We start from the raw sequence: 12017 nt of genomic DNA on the forward strand, positions 1-12017 counted from the left end.
GCACCAGAATACTGGGTACCCAGGTCTGCACTGCAGCCTTTCAACACTAAATATTCAAGATTCAACACTAAAATATTCAAGATCTTTGTAGGACAAAAATGTGGTGACCCTATTATCCCAGATTTCAAACAAGAGCAAGTGCTAACCTGAATCAAAACCACAAATGGACATTCTTCCAGAAAAAGTCCCACTTGATGATGGGCTCTAGACTCTTGTTCATCTTCCCCCTTATAAGTAGAGTCCTTCAAGAGGTATCATACCATTGTGTAGTTGAAGCCAATTGTATTGTCCTTGACATGTTCATTAATTTAATGGAATCTCTTTCTCTTCATCAGTACATAGAATTAATATTGATTCTGAAGATCTTTGCCTGGCTTGGTTTTCCCCCATGGGTGTCCTCAGAGCTCCAGCTGCCATGTGCAAACTCATGTGTGCTGGGTCTGCCTGTGGTACTTCAGTCACTCAACATAATGGCCCCTGCCTAGCCGTTCAAACACATCTTCCCTTGTGAAAAATGGATCCACTCACTCGACATATTCATTCCTTGGCTTTTCTTCCTTCACGTTTCTCCTTACAGGAGTCTCCTTCTTAGGAAAACTGCCCCCCCCAACCCCCACCACCCACTTCTTTTCTCTGACTATCCAGGGTTTTTTTATTTTTCATAAACCAAGTCCAATTCTCCTTTCTGTGATGCTGTGGTGGGCAGGGAGAGGTTCTCAGAATTTCTTTAGCGTTTATTGTTGGCAACATTCATTTCATATCTATTACTTACTGCCTCACACAGATATATTTTGACAATAAGTGTTTTCTTTTGCCAACTCTCCTGCTAAATTCTTTACTTTCAGCTCAGAACTTCATATGAACTTCAGGTGAGTACGCGTATCACTCCTACCAAGAAAACTAATTTTTGAACAACCTCAAGTCCTTCAGGAAAGTAGTTTGGTCTAAAACCAAGGGCATATTTCTAGGAAAATAGTCAGCAGTCACTCAGTGGATTTCAAAAAACATAATATATAAAAATCTCAGAGGCTATTACCCATCCTTCTTCCTGCTTGATGACCTCGTCCCATGGGGTGTGAGATTGGGTCGAAGAAATCAGTCCAGGAACTGTCCTCTGGGCTTGGTGTTGTCCTTCCTTGCATTGGATGGCTGGTATGAGCTGAGGCTGCTGTGACCATGCAGTTCGAGCAATTGTCAAAGTGTTAATGGACGCTTGGTCAGGGATACACTGATTTTATTTTTAAAAAAGACTTTATTCTCTAGACAAGACAATGAAATCATCTTCCTTGTATAGAGGACAAGGAAGTTGCATAAATGCAGAATGTTTCAGCAGCTTTGGGTTCACTCATGCTCATTTTCTTCTTAGCAATCAGCATGTGAACTGGAGGACACAAAAGCATTAACAACTCCTGCAGTGCAGAGAGGATGAGTTACAGACATCAAAGAAAGATGAAGGAGAAGTACTTCTTGACCCATGCCATGCTGCCACAGTCACCTAAAGGCAGAAGTGTAAAAGCCCGAGTGCATGATGTTATTCTGAGACAACCATATTCCAGCCAAATACACATTAGGCTGGAAGTGATCTCAGGAAAGGAATCAGGTAACAGCTTTCCATGTGATCAATATGAAAGTCAATGCCATTTATCTCAAAAGCATGAATGGAATCCGTTAGAAGCATTACCTTCTAACAATGGGATTTATGGCATAAATGACATATAAGAAAGCAACACATGCCTTGCTTCATTCTGAGCCAATGAAGAAGTATAGGTAGAAAAGATTACAATACCATCCTCTTAGCAACAACCACACCACATAGACAATCACAGAATCCATTGCTCTGCCAGGAATTCATTTAGAACTTGCCATGCCCCAGAAGGACATGATGCATTATCTTCTATATTGCAAATAGAAATATGGGAATATTTCTCACTGATACCAAGTGAGAATATGGAATTCACATTCTTTATAAGGCAGGACACATTTTAATACCTATGTCACACAGACAAAAGAATCCTGCATGGGAACTTGCAGAGCCAAGTTATCTGGTATCACTTAGAGATGATAATAAGACTTGATTCCAATTTCCACAATCTCACAGTTCAAGAATAGAGAAGATGCCTTTTTTATACTCAAAAACAAATTACCGAACAAGCATGGCCAAAAGGCCAAATGACATCAGACAGGTGTCAATTTTCACATAATGCCTGACTCTATTTCTTCAAACACTGGAGTTCTGACAAAATGCTTTCTCACAGCCAGACTTTGCAGAATCATATTGTAAAGTCTGGACCCACAGTATAGAGTAGATTCCTTTATACAACAGACAGGGATATTTTATCAGGCCTCTGCTACAATCTCACTAGATAATGCCCAAAACTCGATGTGAAAGAGACATGTTCAAGGGCATTTTCTCTGTGTTTCCTGTTCTTATTCGTAACTGGCTTGTATCCATTCCTGTTCAGGTGACTTGTTATGAGCCTTTAAGGTTTGGCTCTGTGTGAACTGCAGCATAATTTATTAAGTAACCTAACATGTTGTGACAATTCCTCCAGTGTCCTTTTGTTCAATGTCCTCAATGTCTATGGCTTAACCCAAAAGGAAGTTTCCATCCAAATTTACTTGTTAAACCATCCATTACCAGCTGTCCCTGTTGTCGAATGGGAGTCTTCTCTGGGTGTTTGGCGATATCCCTCATGCCATCTGTTGCCAAACCACTGTTCCTTCTGGGTAGCTCTTTCTTCCGTTGTACTACTAGGAGTTGCCTGGACTGTGAGAAGAATATCAGTCGGGAGACATATTTGTCCATTTTCCTCGCCAATAGCTGTCAACATATCTTTCTACTTTAAGGGCAGATACACATGGAGAGAGAAGGTAGAAAAGAAAGGCACCAAGGAAACAGGCCACAGATATTCTAAAAGGGATATTAGAAATCAAATGATCCAAATGTTTAATTTTTCAGCTGGGAAAATTGTGGTCCCAAGAGATTCTGATTTGTTCAAAATCATATGACTAAGCAGACCACAGCTGATGAATTCTCCTAGTTCTATGAGTTATTATTATTTTTATTTTACTGTAGTGAATGGCTTCACATACCCTGTCTGAGAAAACCATTCAAAGAATAACCTCTTTGCTCCAGTCATTTTGATGAAAGGAAAATACTGTATAACAACTAATGACAAGATCAGCGCATTAGGAGACCTTCTCAAATGGTGGTCATGTAACCCATAATCGCACACACTGGAAATGCACCAGCAGTGGATTTGCCCAGGAGGAAAGATGTTGGGATGGCTTGGATGCTATTCCACTAACACATTATGTGGTAATGTCCACATGGCACCTAAAATTGCTAAAATCACTTTTTAACAAAATTATTTCAGTTGACGAAAACTATCCAAGCCAGTTTGAGGCATTATACAAATAATAGTGTGTGACAGGCTTAAAATTTCAACCATCATTTTAAAAAGGACAAAATCAAGAGAATAAAATTCCATCAAGGTGTCTTCAGGAAAAGTCAGAAAGCCACCAACACTTTTGTCTATAGCAGCTTGTAGCAATTTTTTTTTTTTTAGTTTATCAAGAAAATGAGAGCCTATAAACTTGCCAAGTCAGAGTACTTTTTTGCAACTTGTAAAAATGGTTGTATTTCCTTATCTTAGAAAATGATATGTGTGATTTGGTGACAGTAATGACATTTAAAAAATAAAACCGTCCTCATTTTACCCTTCCATTGGCCAAGCCATTATTGGGTTAACTGGTTATCCAGGAGGATGGGGAAAAAAGCCAAAATCTTAAGTTTTACAAAACTCCCACTGACTAAATCACTAATTCCCAATAAATAATGAAGTTAGAAAAACCACTGAATGTAATTACAAAAAAGGGAAAATTGACCCAAACATAGACTGCCATGTTACTCAAAGTTTAAATAAAAGAAAGAAGAAAGTATATGTGTGTGACTGTATAGAACACTATACTCCTTCTATCACTAATTTTATAAACATAATGATTTTTTTAAGTACCCATAACCCTTTATTGTTTTCAGCCTAAATAGGAATGGGTTAGCAAAACATATGATTTCTATTGTAAAAGATGAAGGTTGACTTTCTTCTAGAAGTTGTGATGTTAATTTGATAAAGCCCAGAGGTCACCAATCAGATCCCTTTGAGTTTCGCAAATATTCATAAGATAATTGTTACAGTTGTTACTGTCTTCTCTTTGTCAAGTTATATTCTGTCTGAATTTTCACCGACCCTCTAGTCCTAATGCCCCGCAAGCACCACCTTTTGACAATAAGCTCATTATTTCCAAGTCTCTAAAGTAGCTTTCTGGTCTTTAAGTACAAACTGTCTAAAATAATTTCTAAGATATACTGTTAGGGCTCTAAGGGAGTGGAACAAAATCCTATTCCAAAGAGATTTATGCTTCCTCTGTATTTCCTTTTCTTATCAGACTTCTTTGTTAACTTAGCCCCTAAGCTTTATGCATACATCACATCTACTGGGGTTTGTAATGGGATGTAAGGTCTGCTGGATATATTCAGTACAATGTCTAACCTCTATCCTAGCTGATACCTGAAACTTTTCTTTTGTTGTCTGAAGACACCCCTCAAGCCATAGATTCCCAAAGCCCTTAAAAACAGAAAAAGAAGCAGCGGTAGAATTCAAATGTAGACCATAAGGGCTACCAACTTTGCTCTAAAGAGTACAAGGGATGTCTTTCTATAGAACAGTCAGCGACAGAATGCAAAAAAGAAACTGTATTCATCAAAGATCTTCATAGAAAATAAGGATTCCAAAGATCAATTCGCTTGACAAGCTTTCTTTCCAGATTCCACTACTAAGCACCAAAAGAACACACTGTTTGCCACACATTTCAATGAACACACACAAGTTACCCAAATGGAACCTCTAGGAAACTTTAACACAAAAATCGTATCTAGATCTACTTCTTAAAATATTTTGGCCTTTGGGCAACCTGATGAGTTATCATTTTCCTTCCAATTTTTAAAATTTGTGTGCAGGTATAGCAGCTTTTCAGGCTCTAAGAATAAAAGAAATTACTGAGTGGAAACAGAAGATGTGGCCAATTTCTAAACAAAATCTTCCCTATTGCTGGAATGTCTTCACTAATTCTTCTAACTCAGAACTGCCGACCGCCATCTTGCTTACTTGTGCTTGTAGAATGTGGGATCTCTTCTTCCTCATGATGCTCATGGTGAATGAGGGGAGGGTGTGCTTCTGGGTTCCAGTTTCCTTCATAAGCAGTGGTGCCATTTCTGTCTACATCTGCTGTGATGATGGTTAAATACACTGTGACTTGTTATCAACCAATCTTTAATGATTCTGTTCTTCCATTAAAGTGCATGCTATTTAACAATTCTATGCCAAAGTATTACCTCGGAGCATCCACTCTCAAAAATTTTGAGTGACTTTACCTAATTGGTCTCAAGAGAAAAATCGATGGGCTTGGAATTTCTTCATATTCTCTTATTATTCTACTATGATCAGTTTGTCAAAGGCAGAATCGCAAACCATTCAAACATATTCATTTTTAGAATGAAGCAACATAAAAAATCCTGTACCCACATGGTATAATTGATAAATGACTGCTAAATGGAATTAAGTATCCTCATAAAAATCCACTAGGAATTTCTTGTTCAGATATTAACTAAATTTCCCACTGTGTCTCGATGATTGACCTTTGCAGCATCATGGGCTTTGAGGGGAAAAAAATCTTTCATTAAATATGCATAACCCATTACCAGTCATCCTTGTGGTTGTCTGAAGTAGCACTTCCGGATTTGAATGGCTTGGGTTCCACTGGGTCCAATCCTGGTTCTGTTTTGTGTGGTCAAAAGCCCGTGGTGTGGTTGAAACTGTGATAACGATGATTGAAGCAATTAGAAAAATGTTATTTCTTGAGCCTTCACCACTTGTCCCGCACATAGTCTTGCTTCTGTAGACTATGCAATGAATCATCTATACCAGGTTGTATAGATGGCTGCATGGACATGGAGGGAAAGCGGAGGGTGACTTCAGCTTAATTCAGCCATATTGGTAAGCATCTCAGTGTCCTTTGCATTCTGTCATAGAATACCTTGGGGTTCAGAACATGAGATCTTCCCGATAAAACAGTCAAAGAAGCTGCAGCAGTAGGAAGGACAGCTTTGAAAACACCAGCCCTCCACCGAGGATAACCAAAGGCGCCATTTTGCCCATCCATGCAGTCTGTAGTATCCCTCTGCACTTGAAAGCCCAGGGACTTAGTCACTGTGTGCTATTTGCAGATCCTCCGGGTGAAGAGGCAGATAACGGAAAGTTATACCATGATAATCACTTTATGTTGTTAGTAATTTCAGTGGGGAAAGAAATGCCTGAGCAGCCAGAGCTTTCCTATAGATGATTCTGAAAAAGAATACCTAGAATAGCCATATGTTTTAGCGATACATTTCTGAATATTTATGAAACACTATGGTATTCTCATCAAATACAAAATATGTCATGAGCAAGCCATTCATAGCCAATGAAAGAAAATAAGGCACCACAGGTAACCAGCCACCATCATAGCAGCACACTGGAAAGAAAGAGGCGTACATCCACCAGCACCCTGATATTGTCACCCAATCTGTTAGGGCTGGAACAGGAGATGCACCTAACAGAAGGATCATGACAAAATCTGAGTCAATATGTTTTGTGAAAAGGTTATTTGCAAATCCATCCTAATTGTTTCAAACTTTATTTTGATACCCAAATAACACGAAGCTGTTTTCAGAACTATAATACTATCAGCTCTATTTTACAAGTTATGAAAAATCAAGTTTAGAATCATTAACCACATTCTCAATAAGCATGAAAAAGTGCTTATTATCAAGCAGTTATCACACCCCTCCAGAAGAAAGAGGGCATAATGTTGAATTATGTCCATAGGTGCTAAGCAGAAAAGAAAAAAACGAAAAGCAGAAATTGGAAAAATATGCCATAGAGATTTAAAAAATTTAAAAAAAAAAAAACAAAAAAAAAAACACAACACCATGGGAAGTTTTGCCCTGAAGCCTGACCATACAATTCATTTGCAGGTAGATCTGTTTGGGTTACCACCCAAGGGAATTTAATTTCTTCAGTATTAAGACCACGTCTTTACTAATAGGCCCATCTGCAAAGCTGGGCCACATCCTGAACACAGGAGACAGTGTAATGTAAAACTTGTGTTTTCGATTATTTGGTTTCTATTCTGAAGTTACCAAAAGGAATTTTCTTATTCCATAGATTAAGCTCTGGAGGGGTGTCGGGTCTAAAAAAAAGTCACTTAAAAGTTTAGATAGAAAATTCTAGTTCCTTTTGAGTATTTGTTATATCAATGTTATATACTCAGATGCCTTCAAGGCCTAAGCTATTTTTTTTTCTGGACCCTTTCTTCTCTGTCCATTTGAGGATGAAATTCTCAGGTTTTAATGGAATGGATAGAACTTCAGTGAATTGGGGGCGCTCACACAGCACCCCAAAAGTCTTTTTTCTAAGGAAAAGCAGAACTGTGATGGAGTCAGGTTCAGGATTCTCAGCTCTGTTCAGCAAAATCTTAAGTCATTACAGGTATGTGTGGAAAACTCAGTAATCTGGCAGAATATTAGACCAACCTTTGCATGTTTTTAACTTTTTAAGGATATCTTTAAAGCTCAATTTCCATCTCTTTGTCCTCAAAAAGTTTTAAAATTGTCAAACATTTGGATATTGTTATGTACCAATAGTGGTTTCATTATTTGCTTTTAATAAGTGGCAATGTCTTGTTAAAGCTAACCTGACATTTGCCCTTCCTTTCAAGATCTTTCTGCTATATTGGTGTCCAGCTCATTTGTTAAAACTCTGGATTTGTTCCTTTGACCTCAGCTGGGTTTTGATTAACTAACATAATTCTTGAGTTCTGGCTCCCATCATTTAAGCCTTTAGGGCCTTCAATTTAGGAACTTCTACAACTTTTTTTTTTTTTTTTTTGAGACGGAGTCTGGCTCTGTCACCCAGGCTAGAGTGCTGGAGTGCAGTTGCGCGATCTCCTCCTGGCTTCACGCCATTCTCCTGCCTCAGCCTCCCAAGTAGCTGGGACTACAGGCACCTGCCACTATGCCCGGCTAATTTTTTGTGTTTTTTAGTAGAGATGGGGTTTCACTGTGTTAGCCAGGATAGTCTCGATCTCCTGACCTCGTGATCTGCCCACCTCGGCCTCCCAGAGTGCTGGGATTACAGGCGTGAGCTACCGCGCCCGGCCTACAACTTTTAATTAATACCCTCCTAATCACATTCTTCAAGTCTATTGCTCCAACAGACCATGAGCTTCTGAAAGGCAAAGGCTCTGGCTCTTTTCATCTTTGTGTTTCCAGCACCTAGCACAGTAAGTACACAATGTACATTTTTTCTACTGTTTTAATGTCATTCTCTGATAAAGCCTGATCATTCAAAGACAATCTGTAGCAGTAGATCTCACAGATAAATAAAATAGGAAGAACATGAGACAAGAGAAATTTTGTGAGACATTTTCCCCACTTCTCAAAACATTCTATTTCTTCTTCCATAATCTCATCAAGATATAACTAAGGTATGATCATAGTTTCACCCATTTTTCATATTAACTACTTCTCAAGAGAGATACAATTTGGTATCACTCAGATTAATCAATAAGCCTTGCATAAATGGCTGTACTATAATTGATTATTCTTACTGGTGCTGGAGATAAAATCTTCATCATCATCAATGCCTGATCCAGAAAAACTGAGTTGTCTGTCTCTTTCATCTTCATTTTCTTCATTTGGCTCCCAGCCTGCTGAGATGGTATTTGAAGACGTACCTGTTGTGGTGACTTGCATTAGTGGTTGAGCTGGACGCCAAGCAACCCACTTGCAAAGGAAGAAAATCAGGCACGGAAGGTATAACGGATTTCCCAGGATTTTTAAAAGAAAGTGAGGGAGTTGACTTGCATACCCCAAATTCTTATGTTCTGATCTCCGAAGCTAATACATAAATCTCAAAACAAGTGACTATGTTCTTTAAAACTGAATATTCTCTTTAAGAAAGCTGAAAGAATAAGTGTGGACATAATCTCACCATGTAAGTTTTTAAAGGCCAATGAAAACTCCCCCACACTTTCAGATATGTTTATTATTAACTCATTAACCATATGCCATTAAAGCCAAGCCATCAAGAACAGAATGGAAAGGTTTCACATGTGCCTTTTTTTTTTTTTTTGTCAAGACACCTTCAGAAAAATGTTGGAATCTACACCTACGTCAGTCATTTCATTGTGTTCACAATTTGCTAATTCATTTTTTATCTTCTCTAGTATCAGATCAGATCAGTGTACCTCCAAACAGAGATGGAAGCTACACTGCAGTTCCCAACACTACTTCAGCATAGAGCAAAAACGTGAAGCCAATTAACAGAGAAATCATTTTTGATATTATTAGGCAATCAAAGGGGTTAACTAAAGTGAACTGTGGTTGAGAAATTCTTTTTCTTTTTGAATAAAAAAGGAGATGAAAAACTTCCACTTCTTCTCAGTGGTTACTGTAGAAGATGTCTCTTTACTAACAAGCGGTTTTCTACATTTTAAATGAGATTCAGGCTATCTTAGGGAATGAGCATTTGTCTTTTCGTATGATTAATGTCTACCCCAAGAATAGTTCCACTGATGAAGATTTTCTATATTTTTTCATATCTAGCTATGCTATTTCCTCATGAAAGTCCAAGACTTTTTATGACTGTGGTAATTTTAGAATATACATGAATGATCTTTCAGAGTCACAATTTTGCCGTATCGTTAAAAAAACTTATCCAATTTCATAGTCTCTGTATTAGCCTTCTCCTGGACTATACTAATCCATAGATTAGAAAGAAGAAATCTGCCTATTGGTGCCATACAAGCAAACAAACAGACACCAGAGTTAATGATCCTTCTAAAGTCATAACGAAAATTTGTGAGAATAGAAGGAACGTTAGGCTTTAATAACATCCCAGAGGTCAATCAAAATTATTCAAGGCTATCAAGAAAACATACGCTATGAGATAATAATAACTCATTACCAGCCATTTGTGTTGTTGTGTGAAGATGATTCTTTGACTCTGATGGTAGAAACAACCATGAAAACCAATCCTGGGTTTCTTGCCTCTTGGTTGCTGTCTCAGTTGCTGTAGCACTAGTGCTCATCAAAGCTGTTGTAATCATGATTGAATTGATTGTTGAAAGATTAATTAACGGTTTCTAAGAAATAGCATTGAATATGCATGTACTCTTTTGCTACTCAAGAGAATCATCTATATTTGATATAGATGGTGAAAAGAAAGGGAAAAAGCAAAAAAGTTCCATTTTCTTCAGAGACTCAAACTGAAGTTTATAGAATGTCAGAGAGGGAAGGATCTTAAATATCATCTGGTTCATGCTCCTTATCTTAAAGATTTAAAAATTGTGCTGAACAGAGCTTCTGACCTGTCTGAAGTCAGAAGCCTAATTAGCAAGAGCGAGGGCTCCAGGAACACATGAGAGCTGTCTTGGAAATTTGAAAGTCTATATAATGTAAAAGAGGGATTAAACTTTTTTGCCTCTGGATCCATGAGGCCAAATTAGGATCTGTGGTGAAAATTTCAGGGAGATCAATGTTCTTCCAAATGTTGGATTTAAAAAACCAATAATCTGAACTATCCAACAATGAACTTCTTCATAAAGTATTATGTTTCCCATAGTCAGGAAGATCACTTGGCAGGAAAGTTGTGTAAGAGATTAAATTATTAGAAGTGTTGATTGAACCAGACCATTTAACATCCTTTCCGAATCTGAGAGTTTATGATTCTAAAACCCAGCTCTTCAGAGTCCTAGCTCCTTAATCTTCTATACAGTCTTGGGCAACCAATATCCTTCTCCAGGAATTTAGGATATGATATTTCTGCCAGCAATAGATACATAATCTTAACAATCCAACACACAGGGAAAATGACATAGAAGTAGAAGATTGAAAAATACGCCTCTACACTTTTCTCCATTTAGATTCCAAATCCTCTCACTACCTTGCCCAAGGTAATTTCTTATGTCAAACTATATTTTGCAAAGCAGAACAGGACATTTTGAGTCTCATTCTTTGAAAATAGGATAATCAATCAGGAAAGACAGACAGAGATGAATCGACCCCAATGATCTTGCTAATAAGACCAGAAGCAAGAGTCTTGATTTAAAAATCTCCAAAGACTGCCATTTCTGTAATCAATGATGCCCAAAAATGTGCATTGGAAGAATATGAGCTAACAGTAGACAAAAAACTGAGAACAAGTTTAAGCAGAGAGGCTGAAACCATCATCCCCGAACACAATAGTAAGGTGAGTTAGATTTTTTTTTCAGCTATCAAGAAAGCCCAAAAATGACCCAAGATGAAACACTGCCAAAAAGACCCTTTGCTTCACATTCTTTGTCCTATGAAGATAAACATTGTCAACATTTAAAAATAGCATTTTCTTTATTCTGCAATCTCTCTATCCCCCCTCCCCACCACTGCATGGTCTTAAACATTGTGATATGGCAACCATAACATAACATGAGCACTATTTTCCTCACGATTATTTATAGAAGTAAAGAATATAATTTATCCAATGTCATATAAGGCAAACAAATGTAAAGAATAATTTTTCCATGTTTATTACTCCCCTCTGCAGAAAGAATGCCTAGTTATTTTGAAATATGGCCATTACCTCCATCAATGAAAATTAATAAATGAAGGTGTCCTTGTAATCTCCCATTTTTACAGGCTTTGAATCGTTTTTCTCCAAAGCTCCTTTATCAATACACTTTGCAGGGATATAGAGCTAAGAGCCACACACCCAGGGAGCTTGTTAGAGGCCTAGATTCTGATATGAAGCAACAGGTCATTTCCTACATTTTACAGTTGAGATTTTAAGTGTCCAAAGAAAGGTTCAGGGCCTACACTTTGATGAGAGAAATCTGCATTTCCTTCTCTTATTATTGGCTGTGAGAATCAGATCAGTAGAAAG

At 37.8% G+C, this 12017-nt stretch overlaps 1 protein-coding gene across 24 annotated transcripts in view; it reads right to left on the reverse strand.

Moving 5' to 3' along the window:
- The window catches only part of CD44 (CD44 molecule (IN blood group)), a 92661-nt gene that overhangs the window by 24992 nt on the left and 55652 nt on the right, over positions 1-12017 (reverse strand). For 3 of the 24 annotated variants that reach the window (XM_063671001.1, XM_063671000.1, XM_063670995.1), the window contains exon 6: positions 2639-2767. The exons of 4 other annotated variants lie outside the window; for them this stretch is intronic. In XM_063671001.1, the coding sequence (XP_063527071.1) occupies positions 2639-2767 (129 nt within the window). Of the gene's footprint in view, positions 1-1036; positions 1169-2638; positions 2768-5165; positions 5286-5758; positions 5873-8706; positions 8833-10064; positions 10194-12017 lie in introns of all 24 variants that reach the window. 17 more of the 24 variants (XM_054438253.2, XM_054438260.2, XM_063670994.1 and 14 more) reach the window with 12 other exon arrangements.

This window comes from Pongo pygmaeus, chromosome 9 (genome assembly GCF_028885625.2).
Source record: "Pongo pygmaeus isolate AG05252 chromosome 9, NHGRI_mPonPyg2-v2.0_pri, whole genome shotgun sequence".
Classification (NCBI taxonomy): domain Eukaryota; kingdom Metazoa; phylum Chordata; class Mammalia; order Primates; family Hominidae; genus Pongo; species Pongo pygmaeus.